The sequence below is a fragment of the Lonchura striata genome, chromosome 10 (assembly GCF_046129695.1).
Source record: "Lonchura striata isolate bLonStr1 chromosome 10, bLonStr1.mat, whole genome shotgun sequence".
NCBI lineage: Eukaryota > Metazoa > Chordata > Aves > Passeriformes > Estrildidae > Lonchura > Lonchura striata.
In genome coordinates, this window is record NC_134612.1 from 6,784,983 (window position 1) to 6,808,313 (window position 23,331).

Sequence of the window (23,331 nt, forward strand, 5' to 3'; positions counted from 1 at the left end):
AGCAGGTGCTTTCCTTATGGAAGAGAGGACAGTGTTCTCCAGGAATGTCTGGGTTGGTCTCCCCTGCACACAGGGAGCATCCTGTCTACAGCAGGAACAGACCCTGACAGCCTCCCAAGGGTTTGCTGTGCTTGCATATGGGTTAGCCAAAGGAAAAATACCACAGGAGGGTGTAGACAGTTCCTTCCTGGCACATCCATGCTGGGCTATCAAAGGAGTTCACATTTCTGCAGCACAGTTTACCACTGAACACAAGAGCCATTCCTATCCTGGCCATTGGAGCACAAATGCTCCAATTGGAGCATAAATGCTCCAGCATTTCCTTTGAGGAATCTTGCTTTAGAACAAAAGGAAGAACTTTTAATTTCTTGGGAACCCTGCAAAACTAACCCATAGTATGCTGTGACCAAAGGGAAACATCTTAAAAACATCATTTCTTGGGACTAGGAATGGGCTGAGAGCCCTGAGCCATATCCTGTGCTGCAGGTCATGGCACCCAGCCAGCCTGGATAGTGAGCTGGAGCTGGGAATTCCCACCAAACCTCCTCAGACCATAAATGCTCAGTCCTGGATATCAAACTTCTGACTGAGGGAGAGAGGAACATGAAAGCATGGCCACAATTGTTCTGTGTCTGTCAAAACACACCTCAGCCAGAAGATGCTTTGAACCAGGTGTTTCTGAGCCAAGGCTCCTCTGGGGCCCAGGGCTGTGGTTGGATTACTTTATTTCTACACTGAACTATTGAGGCTCTGGGAGTTCCTGACAATTGTTACTGAAGCTGGATTCAAATTTTCTGATGATGAACACCAGTGAGATGAGGCTGGATGAGAGCACAGATCCATGTCTGCTGTCAGAGTACTGATGACTCCCACCCTCTTCCCCACGCCTCAGGAATCTCCTCCTCAAGCTTCATCTCTCACATGCTCCTGCATTTTAGCCACCTGACTTAGTAACCACTGAAATAACACCCCTGAAAACCAAAATACAGCTTTTAAAGACACACCTTTTCTCTTTGCAGATCATGTGAAGATGACTATGACACAGATGAAGTCTTACCTCCCCCTGAAACTGGAGACAAGTCAGACAAGCTAATTATCTCAGATCTCTGAGGATAGAGAAGTGGAAGACAACCCATGTCTTTCAAACTGGATAGCATTCAGTCCCAAGGCACTTGGGGGTTTTCCTTAAATCTGTCATTGGAACAATGTGCTTAATTTTGTACACTGAAACTTGAGACCCCTTTTTGTCTTCCTGTGTAATTGCAATAAGGTAATTTCTATGAAAAGGCTTTTTACAATGTGTTATTGTGCACACTCACTGAAAATGGTGATTGCAACTTGTTTCATTTATATATAAATTCTGTAATGTCCCCAGATGTGCAATAAATGCCAGCATCTAATGATTGTAACAGCTGCATGCAACATCTATAGTGGTCATTTCTCAGTTCTGTGCTGTGCCACTCTGTCCCCTTGGCTTTACACCAGGACTGACAAGGGAGCTGCCAAATTAACTTCAATATGTGTCTAGAAATCTTTTAAAACACAGGTCATAGGGAAGTTCTTTTTTTCCTTCCTGTCCTGGAAACAAAGGGAACGTGTCTGTGCATGGGGAGATGAAGTCCCTTTGCCCCCAGCTCTTCCACTGGCTGCTGGACTGTTTCACTGCTGTGGATCTGTGAGCAGTTTCAGAACTACACCACATCATGTTCTCTAGGAATTTGAGACAGAGTTACCTGTTCTAGTCCTGTGTCCCCTCCTGTGCTGATCTGCCTCTGGCCAGAGCTTTGTCTGTGTAGATTGCTACTTTGCAGAAGTGTTTTGTGGAGTATTTACAGCAAGATCTTTGCTGTTCAGATACTGTGTTGAGACTGCTGTGCCTGGTGTGCACCAGTTCCGTCCATTCCTGTGTTCCCCTCTCCTGTAGCCTTCTTTAACCTCTTTAACCAAGAGACTGAGATAATGAAGAAAAAAACCAACCCCCTCTTGTAACTAGTAAAGGAATTAGTCTGTATTATTTCCAAAATTACTTTTTCTCCCAGGCTCAGGGAGGAAATGCTGTAACTAATGAATTCTTGCTTTAAGTGCAAAATTAAATGGACTTTCCCCCTAGAATCAAGTGTGATATCTTTGCTCTCATCACACACTGCTGCTGCAGCTGTCCCTTCTGGCCAGCAGGGACTGTGGTTCAGCACAGGGGTGATTAGAACAAAGTCTTAATTTTAATCCTCATATATGTACAAGTAGGTCTGGGCCTTACCTTCTCAGCTGGACAGATCTGAGCCCTCCCAGCTGTTCCCAGTCTGTGGTGCTGGGTTGCTGTGTATGCCCTGTATCTCCTGTTACGTCCCTGTGAGAGCCTCAAGCTGTGCCTGCTGCCAGGGTTCCTGGGAGATGCCTGTCCCTGCTCCCAGCAGGCCCCTGCTGCCCTCCCTGGAGGCAGAGCACACCCGGGCACTGCAGAACTCGTGTGTCCCATGGACAGGACAGGACTGGATCCCTGCAGTGCCTCCAGGGGTCAGTATCCAAATGAGGACCGGGCTGATCCCTCCAGTGCAGTCTGGGCTTTTCCAGGAGCCTCTGAAGCCCAAGGCCTGCCTGCCGCTGCCCGGGGGGATGTGCTGCTGCCTCCCTGGGGTCAGAACTCTCCCAAATCAAACTCGGGAAGAGAGAAAGCTTTCAGGTTGAACTGACCAGATGTATACACATCTCCCAGGATCCTGGACTTGGTAATTTGGGAAACTTCTGGATGCCCACATTGTTAGCAAAGGCCCTGCCAGTGACCTGCATCCCATAGTAGCAGATGAAGCAGAGAGCACCGTGACCAAACCAAGACAAACCCCTGGAATGCAGCAAGCACAGCGCATCTGGATCCCATCTCCATCACTGCCATAACCTTGAAGGGAAAACCCCAGGGGTGATTCCATAAATGCCCAAATGCAGAACCACCAAAGAACTGACTGCAGGAATGGACACAGGATGGAGGTCCCACAGCTGCTGCTTGTAACCAGCTCCAGCCATGTTTTCCTGAGAAGAACCTGGGCACAGCAGGAGTTCACCCTCCACACACTGCCACAGTCCGGAGGGGCCGTTCAGTTTGATGTCCCTTTACATCACTCCAAAGACTAAGATTCCTCAAAAGGAACAAGAAGAACCTGACTCCCTTCTAGGCTGAAATGGAACCCTCATGGTGCTCCAGCAGCAGCAGTACTGCAGTGGTTTGTTTGCCTGTTCTGGAAAGCCTCAGTCTCCCACCACTTCAGGGTCCTTCTTATCTGCCTTTTGCAGAGGGCCTTTAATTCAACTCATCCCTGAATTCAGTCTCCCACCTCACACCCAACCAGCCTGAACTGGTGCCTTTCTTTGCAGAAGTCAGAACCCAGAGTCTGGTAAAACTCGCCAGCTGCTTTCCCAAGGTTTGGTTAGATAAATGGAGACAGGAAGCTGATAGCTGCTCTGCTGAGCCCCAACCCAGCCCCTCTCTCCTTCAAGCAGACATCCAGTACTGCTATAACAACAGAGAGTGAGTCCAAACCCAATCCATGTTTTCTGGTAGGTCAACAAAAGCTAATACAACACCCCCCCCCCCCCCCCCCCAATATACAGCAAATATTTTGCATTCTATGTGGATAGAAAGACAAGCTGCAGAAGCCACTGTGGTGGCAGTGCAAAATCTGCAGTAATATTCCAGGAATGGAAATCCATTCTCTGTCCCTAAAGTACTTGAAAATAACTACAATTCAGCAGGCACATGTGCATTAATAGAGGAGGTGTTCTACACCCCACTTGTGACTTAGCCCTATCCACAGCTGCTCTGGATGGAAGGTTTGTAACTCTGCAGGATTTAAGTGAGGTAAATTTGGGAACTTCTGTCCTACTTCTTTCTTTTTCCTGAGATAGTCAAGGGTGCTTGTGTCCAGCCAGCAGAGCTGCTCAGCTGCAATGGAGCAGCCCCAGGATCACTGCCCAAAAGGTTTGCAGGAGTCCCTTGGCTCTGGGCTGTGCCTCCTGACTCCATGTCAATGCCAGTTCAGATGTTGCATCTTGGGAAGGACACATCCTGCATTTTTCAGTGCACATCCAGCTCACACTGAAGGCTTTTTCCTTACCAGTAGTCATAAAAGCAAGTAAAATTCAGTTTTGCATGATAAAAATACGATTGTACTTATTTGTTCTCTTTAGTCTGCTTTTGTCTAGCAAATTGAAACCCTGTGTTCTTACAAACCCCTTGCTTTTTACTGTTGTTATCACAAATATTTTCTCTCTGCAGTACTAAGATGGGAGGCATGGCTCAGTATTGCTGCTGGAATGGTACTAGTTGGATTTTCTCTAGTAGTACTTGCTGCATCCCAGTTTTTGGCAGTGAACCCTGGGCACTGCTCCAGCTCCCCTCCTGCCTCCGAGGGGCAAGTGCTGCAGAACAGACATGGGCAGCAAAAGAGGGATTGCAAAGCTTTCCTGCTCTCCTGAACCAAGGATTTAATGAAGCTGACTCAAGACACCCTCACCAAGGTACTGGGCTTAGTTTCTAAAAGCAAAATAATCCTGAAAGACCAACACTAAGTTCACGGAAATATCATTGTAACAGTATGGATTTGGGGTCTCTAGATCAGTATCTTAGGTCTATGCAAACAAAACTGAACCTCAGGGATGAGCACAAGCTACTGTAAGAAAAACATAAACAGAGCTTCCCCTTGTGTGCTCATCTTCTCACTGTATCACTGGGTGAGGGGGTTAGAAACTGAATATTTAATGATAATAATAAAGGTTCTCATACTTTGTAAAAGTAGTTTTGGAGACATTTTGTGGTGGCATGGTTTGCTCTTTGTATTTTTACTTTATATTCTTTTTTGGCAAATAAAGGATTTTTGAATTTTAAAAGGAAAACATCTCTTGGTGGTGGGATATAGTGTTACTGCTCACTTCATCTCCAGCTGCTGTGCCAAACTCACCTTCCCTGCTGTGGTGAGTTCATACCACCCAGCTACCTGCAAGCAAATGCCTTCCAAAGCCAAAATTCCAGGCTTCCTTCTCAAAAATACTGGGATAAAGCAGTCAGACCTCCCTCACATCTGTGTCCTCAATGTGGAGCACTGTCCCTGTGATGATTTACCAAAACATCCAGCTCCCTCATTTCAACCTGTCCTTAAAAAAAATGAGATATCTCCTGTATCTTTTGCAAGTGGAATGAACAAGATTAAAAAAAAAAAAAAGATGAAATGGGAAAACAAGTAATGCCTTTTCTAATTTACCTATATGCAAATGCTCTAGCAGAGTGTGTGCAGTGTGTTGCTCTTGTATTGCTTCACCAAGGGGTGCCTAAATGTGTCTGTAGAACAGTCACCTTTTGGTGAGTTTCTTTAGGGTATCAAAAGCACTTCAATTTCTAAATTTAAACAGTTAAGACGAAAGACCTGCCTGTGTTCTTGGTAGTCCCAGAAACAGCATCACCTACCTTTCAGAGGGGATTTCCTCAGCTGTGGCAGACACGTGGAATGATCCTTACAAAGGTGCTTGTTTGTATCTTTTCAGTTCTCCAATTTAGCAATCAAAAATCCTTTTCTAACTGATTTGCGCAGAATTTAAATAAGAATTAACTGGGGTGGGGGTGCTTCTTGCATGCAGTAAAAAGATGCTTCTGTGCTGGGTCACACCAGAACCTCTGCACAATCCCTGTGCCACAGCTGTGGGATCTGTTCCTTGAACCTCTTGGGAGTTTCACTCAGGGAGCAGCTCCCTGCTGTGCCAGAAGTACCTGCCTTGGCAAACAGGCTTTTCGGGTTTATTTCTCTGTAACTCTGCAGGTTCTTCTGACACCACCGAATGCTGGCACTGGCAGGGCAGTCCCGGGCTGTGCTGAAGGCACCAAGGGCAGCTGTTCCTGGGAATGTTTTCAGCTCCCATGCAAGGGAAGAACATCTGCAGGGGGAGGCTGCTGTGCCCCAGTGCCCCTGGCTCTGCACTGTGGTCAGACAAGCCGGGGAGCCAGAACAGCTCCTGCTGAAAGAGCTGCAAGGTAACACATCCAGTGGGGAATGTTTTGTCTCCCTGTCCCCCCCTCCTCTAGGATTTAATCCCAACCCCTGGTTTGTCGCAGGATCATTAAGGTTGGAAAAGACCGCCAATAATCACCAAATCCAACCTTTGAGAGCTCCACCCTGTCCTCTAAGCCCTATCACCAACAGCCACATTGACTTGTGTGTCTGAATGTTTTTTAACATGTCCTATTTGCGATACCTGGGAAGAGCCTTTCCACTCCACATGGAAGCATAGAGGGGTTCTCCTCCTTGTTCATAACTATGTTCAGATCTGGATGGACAGAAGCACTGGATTTTGTACCACTACACAAGACCAAAAACTGCTTTTTCTTTTTGACTCTGCTCTACAAATTACAAGGTTTTAATAAAGCTTGGCAGTTAATCTCTGCCTTTAAGGGGTTTGGGAAGAAAAGTGGAACATCGCACACTTCTTCTATAAGAAATCCCAAAGCAGTTCTCTCTGTGCAAACACTGAGAACAGCTCCCCAGATCCAGAGCCCTGCAGGAGGAACTCTGGGAATTCCGGGCAGCCCAGCTGGGGCCAGGCTGGAGCTCAACTCATCACTGAGCTGCACCCACCAGTGACTCCCCAGCTCTGTGGGACAGGCAGCAAGGACAAGTCCCTCCGGGGCTGTACTGGACTGCATTCTCACCCTGCTCTCTGCCCAAGCCAAGGCAGGAAGGCCCCAAACCAGGAAGCTGCTGTGGAAGGAATGCTTTCCCAGCTGGAGCTGCTGGAACTCCTGTCAGCACCAAGACGATCCTTTCCATTGCTCAGCTCACAAACTACTAGCCAGGAGGGCAAGGAAACCAAACCAAGCCAACCCTAATTTAAACAATTAGAGAATTAATCATCAGCACACTAAGTAGTATTTAGACAGTGAGTTCAACATATGCCACACTGATGCCTTCAGCAGTTGCCAAATAGAATTAGAAAACTAACATTTATTAAATCAATTTGAATTTTAATATACATTTCAAGAATGTGGCAGCATAAAAGGAAATGTTTTTAGAAACAACCTGAATCTACCATTTGCAGTTACATTTACCATCAGGGCTCTCCTGTTGACGCTCCAAAACACTCTTGACCTAAGTTCTCCAACTTTTGGTACCACATTGAATGCAGCAATGAGATAGTAAAGATTCCAAATACTCCCACATTTCTGGAGCAAAGGTACTTTGTATTTAATTTAATGAAAGTCCTAAAAATGTACCATCAACAATCTTGGCAAAACTGAACAGCTCTGCAAAAGCATTCCAACACAACCCGTGCTGTGCAGCCACTCCCAGACTCCGGGTCGCTACTTTGCTTACACGTAGTGGACTAATAAACAGATTTACATTAGTAGGTCACGATCAAACCACCAAATTAGAGACTGGTAGGATCCCTCTGGGTCAACACAAAAATCACATACAAGTTTAACTAAATACATTTTAATAGGACATCGTTAAATCTCATGAGGGCTAAAAAACACAGATCTTAGGTACTTGGGTTGGCAAATAAAGACAAGAATACTAAGAAGCATTTTCCACCATTTACTCATTATCAAAAATATTTTTCAACTCTTCTTGCAAAACAAAAACAAAAAAGTACAGACTGGACACGTACATCACATTTTTCTTCCTATGGCTTTAACCCCCCACCCTGCCCACCCCACAAAAAAGACGGGGGGAGAAACAAACCAAAACCAACAAAAAGCTCTGACCACATTCACAGAAAATGACACCATGGTACACTACAAAACAAAAGGAGGTGCCATTTGTGTCCAAAGGGTTTTGCTCATTTCTCAGTGAGGAACCGTCATTGTACGTGCTTTGTGCCAAATCAAAGCACACCCAGCGCCGGGCCGGAAAGCACCGTGGGGGCTGTGCCTGAGGAAAAGGGAAGATGGAAGCAGGAAAGGAACTAAAAAATGCACACACTATTTAACATGCTGATTAAACAGGAATGGCCTTTAGAATCAGACAGTAATGTTTGTGTTCGAGTCAGCCCATGTTCGGGTTGTGCTCTATCATTCCAAGAGGAGAATTTCTACTTTCACAAAGCAATCTCAACTTTTCAGGCTTCCAAAGAAGCCCTGAAGGCACAACTAAATCTTGCGCCTGCACTCTTATTTAGGGATTGTGCTAGAATCAACCATTTTTGCACAAAGCCGAATTCCTAAGAGGAATTCTTTCACTGTAACACTTTTCCAGATAAGCTCAACAACTTTGTGTTATTTTTCTATTGCCAAGCCTTTTGGCCCAGGTTGAAAAGCAATGACCTTCAAAAGCTGCTTTCAACATTTTAGCAAAAGTGAGATAGGTTCAGGGTGGAGTGAGTTATATATAGCTTATTATGTTTATCAAACACCCCAAAAATTTGACCTTTGATAGCCCTCGATCCTGTGCCCTGGCTGGGAGGTGCCTGTCAGCAGGGAACTCCCCTCCGTGGGAGGGGTCCCAGCTCTGTTACAAACCTGATCAAACAACCCCCTCAGTGGTGATAAGTGCTGCAGCATCTCCTTGTAGCCCTGGCACTGATCAGCACCAGAGGGGGGAAAATCAGCCAAGGACTTCCTGTAACCCACAAAACCCCTTCTCTTCCCTAGAAGCAACGGCAGTAAAACAGCAGGAACTGGGGAAAGGGAGACGATGGTGCTAACAGAACTTGAACTTTTGCAGGGTACCAGTGATGTTCTCCTCCAGCCCGGCCCCTCAGTGACTTGTCATGCACAGGGGACTGGCACAGAGGGGCAACTGAGCAGGGACGTGACCTGTGAAGTATCAGGAAGACAAACCCCAAGGATGATGATGACATTACCAGGATAGGGTATCCAAGCTGGAGCTCAACCTTTGCATACACCTGACCCTCCTAAGCCTTGCCTGCAGCCTGAGATGCCTTTTGGCCTGCCAGCTCGCTCAGTATATTTATTAATCTTTTTTAACTGTATGCTGTTCAGTAAAGAGCACAACCAATTTTCTCAATCATCATTACCTACCCTTTCCAGAGTGTATCCCCCAGCTCAGTGCTGCCTTTCCCACAGGAATGTCAGGTCATTTCCTGCTCATGGTGACTGTAACCCATCAAATAATTTTTTCTCTACACCATCATCTAGCAGAGTTGAGATGCACTATCTGGATGCTACACTGCAGCTGAAGCTTTGACTGAGCACAAAGCATGAGCAAGTACAATGAGGTCAATATACTTCTTGTCAAAAGATCTTGTGATAAAATCATTTACATCAGCAATCCATCTCAAACTATGAGGTGCTGTAAGAACTAAAAACAGTTTTAGGGTAACTCCTCCATTATCTGCAACTATTTCCCAGACACTAATACACAGAACATAGCAATGAAAAACACTTGATACAAGTGATCTAAACGCAGGAGCTCCAGCAAGTTAAACAGAACCATAGCTGCCTTAAACCTGTAGCAGTTCCCCTACGGATGGCAGGGAAAAGAAAGGTTTAACAGTCATATCTCATGTCTATAGCTTCATCCAAACTTTTCTCATCGTGTGTACTGGCAGCTAAAAACGTCGTTACTGGTGACCCTGTCACATTGATTACACTGGTGCTTGTGCTGGCATTGCGCACCGCAATGCTTGTCACATTAATGCCCAAAGTAAGCCGAGTCTGCTCCAAGGCCTTTTCTGGCACTGCAAAGGCCTCCAGCTTCTTCTCCCCATTAGCCATGTAGGAGTTTTGGCAGCCACGGCATATGCAGTCAAGGCAGGCTTTGCGGTTAGAATAGCAAGGGCAGCGTTGGCCACGGCATGTAAGAACACTTGGATTTTGGGTGGCACGACCACATTTACACCCTTTCTTTTCTTGTGGCTTTTTATACACAGTTTTTGTTGGGCTTCCTGGCATAACGTTACTGCTGGGAACTTTCTCCTTTGCCTTGTCTTTTGTTTTCAGCACCCCTGGTTTGGCTTTCGGGTGGGATTTCTTAGGGGCATGTTCTAAGTTCTTTTTCATGCTTTTGTTAGACAGGAGCACAGTTTTACTGATTTTGGGAGTAGTTCCTCCATTAGGTACAGTCGCAATAGGCTGCAAAGACATTTTATTTTCCTGTTTGACTGTCACGGGAGCCGATGCTCCCAGGGTCGGGCCGCAGATGATGCTGGAGATGGGCAGAGGCTGAACCTTCTCGCTGTCGCTTTCGGAGCGAGAGCGCTTCCTGTTCAGCTTCACCACCTTGGGCGTGGCTGCCGTGCAGGAGAGCCCATGAGGAGAAGCATCTGTGGACATGAAAATGTTATGGCTGAGGGGAGGGGGGGAGAGCTGCAGGAAGGGGCCGTTGGCCATGTTTGCCTCCAAGCCGGGCTGCAAGCTGGAGTCGCACACCTCGCTGCTGGACACGGTCTCCAGGCTGCGCAGCACCTCCTCAACGCTGAGCAGCAGCGACCCGCCTGGCTTGATGTCCTCACTGAAGCCACAGATGTCGATGCCCGCGGGGCACAGGTCGCTGGTGGCCACGGTGTCACACACGGGCTGCAGGCTGCCGGGGATGTCCTCTGTTTTGATGTAATCCCCGGTGCTGCACACATCGATGGCGCTGGCGTGCTCGGGAGAGGGGATGCTCATGCCGAGCTTCTCCACCGACAGCCCGTTGCAGGGGGGCAAGCCATTGATGACGGAGCCCCGCAGGTCCAGGCTGGGAGCGCTCTCAGGCAGCGCCGAGAACGCCCCTGGCGCGTCTGTCGCCAGCTCCGAGGTGGAAGGGACCGGGGAATGCGTCAGACACAGAGCCAGGGCTGCATCCGAGGATTTCTCCGTCTCCTCGTGGAGCGGTGCCCCATCCTTGAGCAGAGCCAGAAGGTCTGCAGAGCAATCCACGGCCTGGATGATGTCCCGGGCCAGCGGCGTCTGCGTGATGTACTCGCACAGCTTCTTGTAGCAGTTCACCAGGATGCTCAGCTGCTTGTTCTCCTCAAACTGCTCATAGTCCTTGCACCAGCTACACGAGGGCTTCATCATCATCTTCTTGCCTTTACACGTTTTGCAGACATAATGCTGACAATTGGAGTTGGTAGGAGCAATAGGGTCTTGTAGCAAATTTCCTACGGGAAAAAGGAAGAGGAAGATTACAATGGACTTAATGCAGGTTTCTGGGACATTATTGGATGAATTTTTTGGTACTATCAAAAAAAGTTACTCAAAAAGTTGAGTTATTCACAACAAAACATCCCATCAAAACAACTGCATGTACAAATTCTCACAGCTGCCAACCTGGTTTTAAAATGCTAGATAAAATTAGAAGAAAACCATCACACCACAGCTTGTTGTGCGCTGCTGCTTTAAAAACATTCTCAACTACATCACCATTGATCGCCTTTGCCCCTTCAGCTTTGTCCACAGAAAATTACAGAACACACAAGATACCTATGAATTTACCAAAAGTGAAATAATAAACTCCTGTGACAACTTACTGCAAAGATTTTAATGGAATTAGTAAAAACAAATGGGAACTGAACAGAGGGAAAACTCTGAAAGGAATGTAAAAACGGTGAAATATCCACCCCTAAACAGAAGAAGACACAGCAGACTTTGTGTTATTTTTCATTTAGCATTAAGTGAAGCCATCAGAATAAAGAATTCTTTTCAATAATTTACTGTTTAGAATAAAAAACGAATACAAATCAGCTACTAAAGGAATCCACACACCCCTGACAGCCCAGAAAGTTTCAGACTCCCAGCACTGACAGTCTGAAAGGTTTTGTCTGCAGATCCCCAAAACTGTAAAAATCTGGAAGAATGGTTTTGGTTTTCCTTAAGAACCACTCAAATATTACCTAAGGATAAAATATCGAAGAACAAGTGAAACTAAATTCTGTAGAGAAACAATTCAACTAGTTCCTATATCCAGAAAGTGACAGTATTGCTTTGCTATTTCCAGGCAGCTCTAGGCCAGAAAGATATTCCATCTCCTAAATTAAATTGCAGAGTATCTATAGTCATCCCCAGCAACCAGCCTCCCTCCCCCCCCCTTCCAGCAGCACATTCTCAGCTTTGATCAGACCCTTCTCCCATTAGGAGCCTCTGCTGGATGAGTTACAACCATCAGGGAATTCCCACCCAGATTTTCCAAAGTGAAAACAATCTGCTGCAACACGTGAATAAAATTAAACAACTTGGGGAGAGGAAGCAAAGTGCATATATCAAATCAGACTGGGATAAAACGCCCAAAATATCAAAAGATATTTTCTCTCATTACTCACTTCTCTGATCTCTTTTCCTTGCATTCCCTGATCCCTCTTTGGGAAGGGGCTGCTCCCAGCCCTTCACCTGAGCCATCATTCAGTGGGTGTGGCTTGATCTAAACTGTGTTTTGAGCAACAAATCACAAGAATCAGTCAGTGCTCAGGTTGGCATTACACAGTAATTTTTAATAAATGGAGAGAAATACAGTTGTTCAGCAAGGTGGCAGGTGGCACAGACAGTGGCACAGAATGAGCCCTGCCCCTGTGACAGTGTGACAAGACCCCACCAGGAGAAGACAAAACACTCATCACATCAAGCTGGGAAGGTTTAAAGCCAACAGATGGAACATGAAGTCACACAGTCCAGCCTGTAGGGGGAATTACTGGATTTTTTTCCCCAAGTTCCCTTTAAATGATACAATATAAACCACACAAGCAGAGGTGGCCATTGTGGTCCTAAGATGGAACTTTGATTTTAGGAGAAAAGTTCCCTGAAGAGGACAAAATCAAAACTTTAAATCCCACCAGCTCCTTGAAGAAGTTCTGTCCTTCAGCAGAGAGTTCACCAATAATGGTCCAGCCCCTCTGATTCCTGAGTCCAACAGGACCAGCAGGAGCTGTGCCTTGGCCAGTGCAGAGATTTCAGAGCCTTGGAACTACAGTGCTCCTAGGGCCAAAAGCCACCAGCATCAATTAATTCCTAATTAATTAATGACACAAAGCAGCTGGCTGCACTCCTTATCCACCAGTAGCCTCCATTGGCTCCTTAGGACAATAAGGCTGAGTTATGACGCTTTACAGAACTAAAATACCTCAGAGATGGCACCAAATAACAAGATAACACCTTAACTTTTAATAAGACTTTAAAAAAAGGCATCACCAACATTGTGGTTTTTTTCTCCCAAAATAAATTTGGCTGAAACTCCTGAATAAGTACAAATGCTAAAAGAGGATACAGGAAAATTTAAATTTCTGGAGGCTTTGAGGGAAAAACCAGACGGACTGACAAGACAAAACACTTCACATGCTCTCACTGCCAGGAAGAACAGAGCAAGTTCTACTCCCAGTAAATGCCAGGCAGCCTACACTGGAAAGACATTAGGAATGCCTGAGCTGTGGGAATATTTTCTGTTTCAACTCATAGCTCATTGAATATTCATTCTTAAAAGTTTCTCTCTTGTATGGATTCTGTGGCATTACCACTCTCCTCAGTCTTAGGACTGACAAGTTAAAAAAAAAAAGTCAACCACGAGATGCTAATTTCCCATAAAATTAAGTCTCATTACTTGTAATACTCAGGGAGGGGTACTAAGTCAGCACTGTCCCCCAAACAGCACCTGAGCTGTTCTGGAACCTCGAGGTTCTGCAAGGCCAAGATCTCACTTTTGCCTAATGGCCATCAGTGCTGCCCCTCTCTAGAAATTTGAAAATTTATATAGATCTCCAAGATATAAACATGATGGTTTGTTAGTTTTTTCCATGCTTGTAATTTAGTATTTCTCTAAGCTAAATGTAATTTTTCATTTTATTGTGCAGCCACTCACCTGCATTAGACTCTTCCACAATTCCTCAGTGCAAACCTTTAGTTTTACAGCCCTGTGTAGCCTGGTGTTACTGAATCCTGCTCTGTCTTTTCTCACTCTTTTCTAAGGGGTTTATCAATACACCAAAAGAAAAACTGTATTGTTACAAAGCCTCCAACACAAGACTTTCCTTCCACATCAGCTCTTAATTATCCTGATTTCAGAAAGGTTGACTAAATACATACATTAATATCACACTCACAATTAATGAGGAGCACATAAAGAGGAAAAACTTTTAATATATTATTTACCAAACACCCCAGCTGATCTGGAAAGACTGTCCAGGGAGCTGGAGCGAGGTCACTTAAACCACATGGAATACATCCTGCTGTGGTCCTTAATGAGCATTACTTCACAGCTGCAGGGACAAGGGGAAGCATCTGCAAATGTGTCTCTGAGACCAAAGGGAGGAGAAGAATTGGGAATCAAAACAACTGTTAGGAGTCTGTACCCAGCAAATACACTCCTAATGGATGAAATTCCCCGGGAAGAAAGGCTTGAACAAATACCTCCAGCCATTCTCACCTATCCTCAGCAAAGGCAGGAAAGAGCTAAACACAAATATTTAATTTAGGGTCTTTGGAAATGCTACTGGAACATTCAGCACTGAAAATTATCTTGGCTTTTCCAACAATCTGAAGTCTTAAGAATTATTTAATTATTAAACTTTAATTTAATGAAGTGCAACAGGAAAAAAAAAAAAAAAGTAATTTCTTTTATTACAACTACAAATGTATCCCTGGGGTTCACCCTGGCTGCACTGGGATCACCAGAAGTGCCCTGGCACCGTGGTGCTCAGCCAGCACTGGGGGCATCCATGGGACACATGAGGAGAGGGCAGCAAGGGAGCCCACCCACCAATCTTGTGCCAATCAAACAGCACAGTGAGCACCAGCTTATTTTTAAACCACGATTACAGAAACAGAATTGCTGAGCCTCTACCAAGCTCCGAGGAACAGGAAGCTCTACCCATCTGAGGTTTCACATAGACACTTCTAGAATCCCAAAGTCATATCCACATCTGGAGCTTTGACAGCTGCACTGCTATACTGTCAGCCTTTTCGTTTTGGGATTAAACATCATCTGATTGTTTCTACTAAAATAATCAGCAACAGCCAGAAAGCTCCAACAACTTGCCACGTCCAAGCTTTAGAGTTCAGGAGCTCCTGAAGGACAGGAGCTGGTTCTCACCTACTGTGACACCACTGCACAGGGGGTTTGTGCTCAGCCACCTCTCCACCTGCAGCTCCAGAGCTTCAGCTGCAGCACTGCAGGAAGGAAAAGCTCTGCCCTTCCCACCACCTTCCCTGAACTGCTCCCTTCCACTCCACACAGCATCTTCTCACCCAGGAAATGATCAGCTGGAGCCTACTGAAGAATGAGCAGCAGCTCAACAAGGCTTTAAGGCAAAACACAACAGAAAATATCCTCACAAAAGCAGTGTTTCCCGAGTTGGATAAATCCCCTAAAAGCACTATTTGCAAAACTATCTGATGACAGACAGGCAAGCATATGATGAGCAGCAAAAAGGTCTGTCAGCCATCTGCAGAGGAATACAACAAATGTGTGGGATCTGTTTTAGAGGGGTGGGAGTTCTGGGTACTTCCTAAAAAACATTAAAACTGAACACACTCTCACTCCCAGACATTAGTGCAAGGGCCAGCTCTCATGGACAAGACAGCAGGGAAAGGTCTCAGATCCCAAGCCCTAACACCCCCCACTTACAGACCTACACTCAGGGTGGGTTGGACCACGTTAGATTTGATGCATTTCACCAAAACTGCACCAGTCAGGAGCCAGAATCCCCAGACCAATGTCTGTCCTACCCCTGCCCTAGCAGTTGTCCCGGGAAGAAAAATACTGGGGAGCTGCTCTCAGTGAAACCTGCTGGCTCCACTGTCCCCAGGTGTCCCAGCGCTGCACAGCATTCCCAAAGCACTTCCCAAGATGTGCAGAGCACCCAGCTCCTAGCTGAGACACAACCACATCCCTGCAATATTCCAGGGGAAAAGCTCTGAACCCACAGCTGCAGAACACGGTGTGGAGCTGAGGGCAGCTCACAACAGCACCACAGATGTGTGATCCTTTCATGGGCTTTGACACAAGGTTCTGTACAGAGAAATTGTTCAATTCAGCCAAAAAGTAGAAACAAAAATGTTTCCCAAGACTCCCAGCACAAAACTCTGAGAAACAATGAGAGTTTCCCTGTGAACTATGAGGAATTATTTCTTACTGCAAACACCACCCTGCCCTTGGGTCACCTCAACCACATCTCCAGAATTTGACCAAGACATCCACAAACACTTATAAATTCCCTGCTGGGTGTAATGGAAATGTGGGGGACGCAAAAAAAGCACTAAAATAAAATCCCAAAGCAACTAAAAGTACTTATTTCAAAATTTTATAATGCAAAACATTCTGCTGGCTACTGAATATTTCTCTGCACATCCTCCATGAACACACAACTATGAAAAAATTGCTAAAGACATTATTACCCTCATATAGGGACACTTGTGACTAATGAATTAATGTTTGTATAGCTCTCTGAAAAAATAAAAACTGCACTGTTTTTGCCTGAACACCACGGGAAGCCAATTTAACCATGATCAAAAGACAGTTAGACTATTTTTCTTCGTATTTGGAGAAATACAGTCAACCTATTTAGCTAAAGTTCAAGGAAAAAAACTACAACAAATTGCATTATAATTGCAGAAGGGACCGATTAGCTTCTTATTTGAATCCACCCCCTACATAAGAATCAACAGAATATTTTTACTAAGTTCTATGTCAAAGTTATAGTTCTGTCTCAAAGTCCTTGTGTTTACAAAATCCCTGACAGGAAAAATTCTAAATGTATTTTTAACAAAGCTAGGTGGTAAAGTTCAAACTCTGAGGCTTTAAGAAGATGGAGAAAATAATCTTTTTCACCATGAAGTGTAAAATTTTCACATACTGGTGTTTTCCAAAAGTCAAGATTGCTGTATTTTGAGAAGTTTCAAATAGCAAAGTTAACATTTCTCCTATGGGTATAAAATAATAACATGTTTCTAAGCTGCAGAAACACAAGAGTTAGAACTTGCCTTGGAAGTTATAGATCAAGTTCATCACATTCCCTGAGCAAACAAAAAGTAATGAAAACAATTTTTCCACACTAAAGAAAAATGCAGGAACATCAGAATCTGAGAGTGAAGCGTGCTCTCCAAGGGCACAGCATAGAGGGAGCCAGCCGTGGGCAGCTCAGGAGCCCCAGAATACTAAATTACATCACTGCGGGCCTCGGTGCAATTCCTGCAGGGGAGCAGGGAAATCTTTGCTCCCTGCAAAGCACCGTGCTCAGGAAAGGCTGTACTGCCATCACTTCTCAAGTCACTGCCCGGCCCCAGGGAATGTTGTCTGGCCTTACTAAAGACTCCAACAAAATATCCAGGAACGCTCAGTCCCTACTGAGAGGCCTGACGCGTAAATCTTGGGTAGCAAAGCAAACAAAGGCAGAGGAAGGTGTGCTGGAGTGCTCCCTGCCCACGGACCGGCAGAGCTCAGTCACCCCAATAAAAATACCTCCTGGCAACACATTAACTCCTCTCTGCACACTCGGAAACACAATCGCTTTAATCAATATCCTCGGGCACCACCAAAACCATCCATCACCTCCCAGCTCCTCAAGCAGGAACGCTCCTCCCCAGTCCCAGCAAAGACAGCGCTGCAACCCTCTCTGGAAGTCACTGTCACCCAGCTGCCACCGAGGGGACCACAGCTACTTCTCTTCCCACTCAATTTTCTTTTAAGGCAGAGGGGTATTTTTAGTTTAGAAACCAATTTAAATTCTACTGGCAGAACTTTCTGTTATCAAAACTTCTGCAGTACAATGCAGACAACCTTGACAAAGCAGTTCTCCCAGGAGTCACACACAGGGTTTGAAAACAGGAAAGGGAAACAAAGTTGAGTAGGGAGATTTTAAGAGGAAATCACCCAACATGTTCTTGAGTAAAAACTGGTGCATACAAAGATGTGTGACTGGACATTTTATATACAACTGCTCCCCAGAACAAGGACAAGCAGAGTACCTGCAGCAGAAGGTATTTATTAGGTACTTAGTCCCCTAGTCCATGACCTCTGGTGGTTGTTTCAGAGATGCTGATTAATTTTCACATTCTCCACAAATTCAGAACTGTTTTGACAACCATTCATGACTATTTTTAAGGGGAAAATAGTGTACTTTTAAAAACTACCAGTAGTTTTGTTTACAGTATCTCTCGTAACTGAAAACAAAGGAAAGGAGAAAATGTCAATGGAGAAAATTACCTAAAAAACTCCACAGAACCAGACCAATTTTCAAACATAAAAGGCAACTCTGATCTGGCAGCATAGATCATAAATCAACCTTCACTCTCCTCAACCTAGGAGGAATGGACAACAAAGAAGCCCTAAGCTAAACTCTTCCATCACAAAACTTTAAAAACTCATGGTTTTTTCACTCTAACACTCTGTTATCCAGGCTCAACTTAGCCATGGCTCACATCCCAAATGGAAACTCCAGTATATCATCCATATAATTAAGTTTTATTAGAATGGGAATTCATTTCATCTCCCTTATTCCATGTCTGTGACAGGAAACTAAATTTTCCAGGAAGTTTCCATCTGTTCAGGTGTCACTCGAGTATCTCCCCTGTGAGGGAAATTCAGTCCAACTGTCCAGGCCCAGTTCCCACCATTTCCCAGTGACAGAGTGCAGCCCACAGCACTGAGCTCTGCCTGGGACTGGAACCAAGAGTTCCAGCCACACCCCAAGAGCTGCCAACCAGGGAAGGGCACTGGGGGACACGGGAACTGCAGAAGTGAAGGAGAATTACCTCAGAGAGGGGCAAGGAAGAGGAGGAGAAGCTTTCACATAGGCAGAATGGCACTAAGTGGAAAATTGTACACAACTGTATACCACCAACTATGGAGACATTTCAGATCTAGTGCCAAGTATAATTGATTATAATAATGTAATTATATTATACACTCCATTCAACTTACTTTGGCAGTATAAAACTCTCAAAACAGGTTATTGCTTTTACACAACAGCAGGAGGGAAATAACATCCTTACACTAATCTTCATATAGAAAAGCAAAAGCTAACAGTTTTTATTTTACTTTTTTTGGCAATCCATGCCACTGCCCATGCTTGGGAGTTGCTTCCACAATGCTACTGCAGCAGTGAGCCTTCAATCCCCTGGCTAAAATTATCAAGAGCTGCCTCAGAGCACCGGATGGGGCTCTGTGAGGTACCAGTCAGTGCTGCCATGGGTTTCTTTGTTCCTCCCCCCCTAATCTCCCTAAAGCCACATGTAGTCTCACATCCCCTTACTGAGATTACAGGATGTTTAAGACAAGAACTGTATTCTCATCCTGTATTTCCCAGCACCAGCTGGGTTCCTGGCCAAGCGTAAAATGTTGTCCTGCAGCCCTGCCAGCTACCAAGAACTCTCTCAAATAGCACTAACAACTTTCAAATATCTTTCAGAGATTCCACGATGAAGTTTTCTATGGATAAAAAGCTAAGCTGATCTAACTGGCAATCCTACCTCTTACAAGCATTTCAACTCTTAAAAGAATTTCAGAGAAGGCTCTTAATGCTGAAAAGACCAATGATTTGCAGTTACTTGCATGGTATCTGAACCAGAGAATGGCACTGCTAAGATGTTTACCCAAATAGACAGCACCTTTAAAACACAGAAATTTGTTGCATAAATTCTATTATGCTATTTTTAAACTAAATGTGTATTAATATGCAATTTTATAATAATCACTTTATTCCAGAGGCTGAAACTTGCATTTCACATCCTCAAAACACACAAGGCACAGCCCTTCTGCCTAATGCACACTTGGGAGCAGTTATTTTCAAGGTTTAAAAGCTCTAGGAAATATTGTCTTATACATCCCTATAAAAGGATGATGTATTACCTACAGCACTGTCCAGGAAACTGTCACATGATCACACTTAAATCCTCGAAACACACACACAGCTGTTCCAGCTACAGAACTGAGCCCTTATCACCCATCATGAGGCAAGAGGGAGACCTTGAATCCACCCAGAACCGATTCAGCTGACTTACACTGACATACTGTATTTACATTTTGGCTTTCTACTGCTGCAACTCCATGTGTGCCAATATGAATCTGAAATAAGAGCTTTAATTAGAACTTCATAATTATGTGGGTCCAAAAACTTCTGCCACCCCCTGCTGTGTGAGCTGGTGTAAAAGACTATGGGATCACAAGGAAATGAGCTGGCTTATGCCTCGTGCTTTGGGAGCTCAGTGGAAGGCCAGGAATGCTAGTTGATTTATGTAGCTAGCACTCATTTCTCCTAAAAACAGTTCCCTAAAATTAAAGGGACAATCTGGACCATGGAATTAATACCTACAGCATAACAAAGCATGACAGAATGTACTCAAGATCTTGAGATTACACACTGAGAAAAAGCTGATGACATAAGGAGCACTAATTTGTGCAGTAACTTCCCAAGGGAATTCCTAGAAGTCCAGCACTTGAGACTTTAACCACTACTGATACTTCCTGCAGCATTTCTCCAACAAAGCACTCAGCACTTCGTAAAGATCTGTGTAGATCTGCAGTAAAGTACCAGACACTCCAAGTTCCATGTACATGGACCCACAGCCAGGTATTTGAATCTCATGGTCTAAACAGACAAACAGGGCAGCAAGAAGTGAGCATCAGAAAAGCTATCAAGTATTAAAACAAAAAACCCAACCCAAACCCACAGCACACAGTCAGCTCAGCTGGTCAGAGCAGGGTGCTGAGAACACCAAGGTTCTGTGTTCAGTGCCTCTGTGGGCCTTTCACTAACATTCCATGGCCCTTGTGGGTCCCTTACAACCCAGAATATTCTGGGATTCTGGCAGGGCTTTGGGTGGTCATAGCGCTCACTGTCATGATCTCTCAAAGTATCCTTCACTTCAGTTCATAGACTTTTATCTTTTAAAACACCAAAGCTAAATGGCTGATGGTTGTACAGGGTTTAATGTCCTTAAATATTCAGAAGGTGTAAAAGGTGTAACAGCTCCTAGCACTAAGAGAAAAGGAACACAAAAAGCAAATGAGAAAAAGATGGACTGGCCTTTACCAGTCTGAACTATAGATTTGTGACACAGGGAACACCAGAGTGAGCAGTTCTGTGTGGGGCAAGCCCACTGCCCCATGGCCACCTCAGGCTCCAGGCAGACACCTGAGAAACTGTTTTACTGTATGGCTTCACAGAGTGTGGAATTTACTGAGGCCCCTGGATACTGACACATTACAAACAGGAGTCCAGGAGGCACAGATAAGACTGGCTAATCAGCTGTAAGCAAAACATTTCAAATAAACAGCAGCTACAGTTATCTGAAAGCTGGCCACAGTATGAAAAAAAAAAAAATACACCAACGAAATAACCCTAATATTCAAAGAAAATAAAGGGTCAAGAGAGAAAGCAGAACCATCAAGAGGTAGTTTTTAAATAGGAATATCCCTGGAGGCACAAGGAAATAGAAGAAAACAAACTAAAAACGTGGTTTGCTCTACCAAACTGAGAGTGACAGAAAAGAAAAGCAAGGAAAGCTGAAGAAGGGAGGAAAAAAGCTCAGGAATCTGGGCAGGGACAAATTAAAGATAGACAATTTCAACAGTACAGACTGTAAACCTAAGATTGCAAAACGCAAAGAAGGGAAGAAGGCAAGGCAAGGAGAACAAAGAACACATTTCAGAAGACCAGGCTTAAAGTGGAGAGGCTGGAGTGCAAAGCAATGCAAATATCTTATTAAATAAAATCAGAACAATATTTGCATATTTTTTGGCAAAAGGAGTCTAGCGACTGACCAAAAGCAGGAGGACTTTATGGAAAGAAAACACAGCTGGGGTTGGAATCAATTAGGCCTAAGGTGATAAGAAATAAAAAGAAGAGATGCATCAACACTAGCATCGGGATTCCATGAGGAAAAATCCTTAAGACAAATTACTTCAGGAAATGACGATGCAGAGATCCTGGGAACGGGCTCCCTCTTTCCCAGTGCAAACAGATCTCTATTTTCAAAGACTTTAAGTGGGAGGAGCCAACAGCGAGAGGATAGGAAGCATCTAACGCTACTTTAGCCGTCTCAACAGTTAAATCCTGATCCTGTAAATAAATAAAATATTTAACTTTCTAAACCCTAATGATTCAATTAAAATCCAGTGTAACACATACATTGGTATCGACAAACATAGTGAACATAAAACCACTCTGTCAGGAAAATACAAACACAAACAGGGCAGGACTTAAAACTACCAAAGGGAAAAAAGGAGATTTAAAAAATTTAATAACCAAGAGGTCTAACAGGTCAGAGCCCACTCTCGACACTGACCAAGGCTTCAAAGGGAAATTCAAGGAAACCTAACAGTTTATTCCAGAGCTTCCTCCCAGGAACGGATACATGCCCCCACTCCGTAAACATAGCAGAAAGCAATTCCTTCCCAGTAGTCCCCAGAATGTAACACTGAAATTCTGGATACTGCCTTTGCCTACAGGACAGAACGCTCTTTTCTGGGGGACAGGAGCAGGGAAAGCCCAGCAGACTTCCAGCCTGTTTGCTTTTTATGGTAATTATTGTTACAGAACATATATCTACTAGGCACAAAAAAAAAAAAAAAAAAATCAATTATTGTTTCTGTCAGCTCAAAATTCCTGGCTTTCAATCGGAATTACTTAATGTTTACATTTCAAGGAGGGGGAAAAAATTTACGAAGTTCCTCTTCCCCTGCCTCTACGGTCTGTGTATCGTTTTGGGTATCTTTTACCACACTCGCTCTTAGTCGTCGCTTTTTTAAAGCGATTAACACCACTACACCGGGGTATTTCAATAACCACTGACAACTGCCGTCCCCTCGACGCAGCAGTGATCATAACGGAGCGCTGCATTTTGAGGCGAGCAGTGTCTCCGTGCCGCCACCGCCTTGGCAGCGAGCGCGGCTGTGCGGCCCCGGCCGCTCCCTGCCCGTGCGACCGGCCCTGCCCGCGGCTGCCCCGCGCCGGGGGCGGGCTCAGCCCGGCAGCTCCCACTCCCGAGCGCCGAGCCGCCCCCCCGCCGGCCGCGGCACCGGCGCTCCGGGCCCGGCAAACTTTGCCGGGCGCTGCCCGGGACCGGGCCGGGCGAGGCGAGGCCGAGCCAGCCCCGGTGCGGGCCCAGGGCCGTGCGGGAGCCCCGGGGAGGCTCATTGTGCAGGAACAAAAGAAAGATCCTCACCGCACACGCAGCAGGAGAGGGACTGCCTGAAGTAGGGCAGGAGCTTGTTAATCTCGGAAAAGGACTGGGGGTCCGCCGGGTCGTAGTTGAGCACCAGGCGGCTCGCGGACACGTAGAGAGCAGTGGCATTCACCGGGTTCATCGCCGCCGCTCGCTGGCCGCCGGCTGCGCGGTGCGAAGAAGGTCTGCGCGGGCCGCGGGGGCAGGTGGCCCCGGGGCGGGGGCCGGCCGGGTGTCACCTTGGTCCGGGGCCACCTGGAGCC

The 23,331-nt window shown here is 45.4% G+C and overlaps 2 protein-coding genes across 3 annotated transcripts in view; one reads left to right on the top strand and one right to left on the bottom strand.

Annotated features, from left to right (window-relative positions):
• The window catches only part of PPP2R3A (protein phosphatase 2 regulatory subunit B''alpha), a 37,148-nt gene extending 35,735 nt beyond the window's left edge, over positions 1-1,413 (top strand). For both annotated transcript variants that reach the window (XM_021537166.3, XM_077785616.1), the window contains exon 13: positions 1,020-1,413. In XM_021537166.3, the coding sequence (XP_021392841.2) occupies positions 1,020-1,110 (91 nt within the window). In that variant the 3' untranslated portion in view covers positions 1,111-1,413. The remainder of the gene's footprint in view (positions 1-1,019) is intronic.
• Positions 1,414-6,960: 5,547 nt separating this feature from the next.
• Positions 6,961-23,331, bottom strand: MSL2 (MSL complex subunit 2). Its single transcript, XM_021537164.2, has 2 exons — positions 23,069-23,331; positions 6,961-11,082 (listed from the first exon to the last, which is right to left on the bottom strand). The coding sequence occupies exons 1-2, from the start codon at positions 23,208-23,210 to the stop codon at positions 9,485-9,487; spliced, it is 1,740 nt and encodes a 579-aa protein (XP_021392839.1). The 5' UTR covers positions 23,211-23,331; the 3' UTR covers positions 6,961-9,484.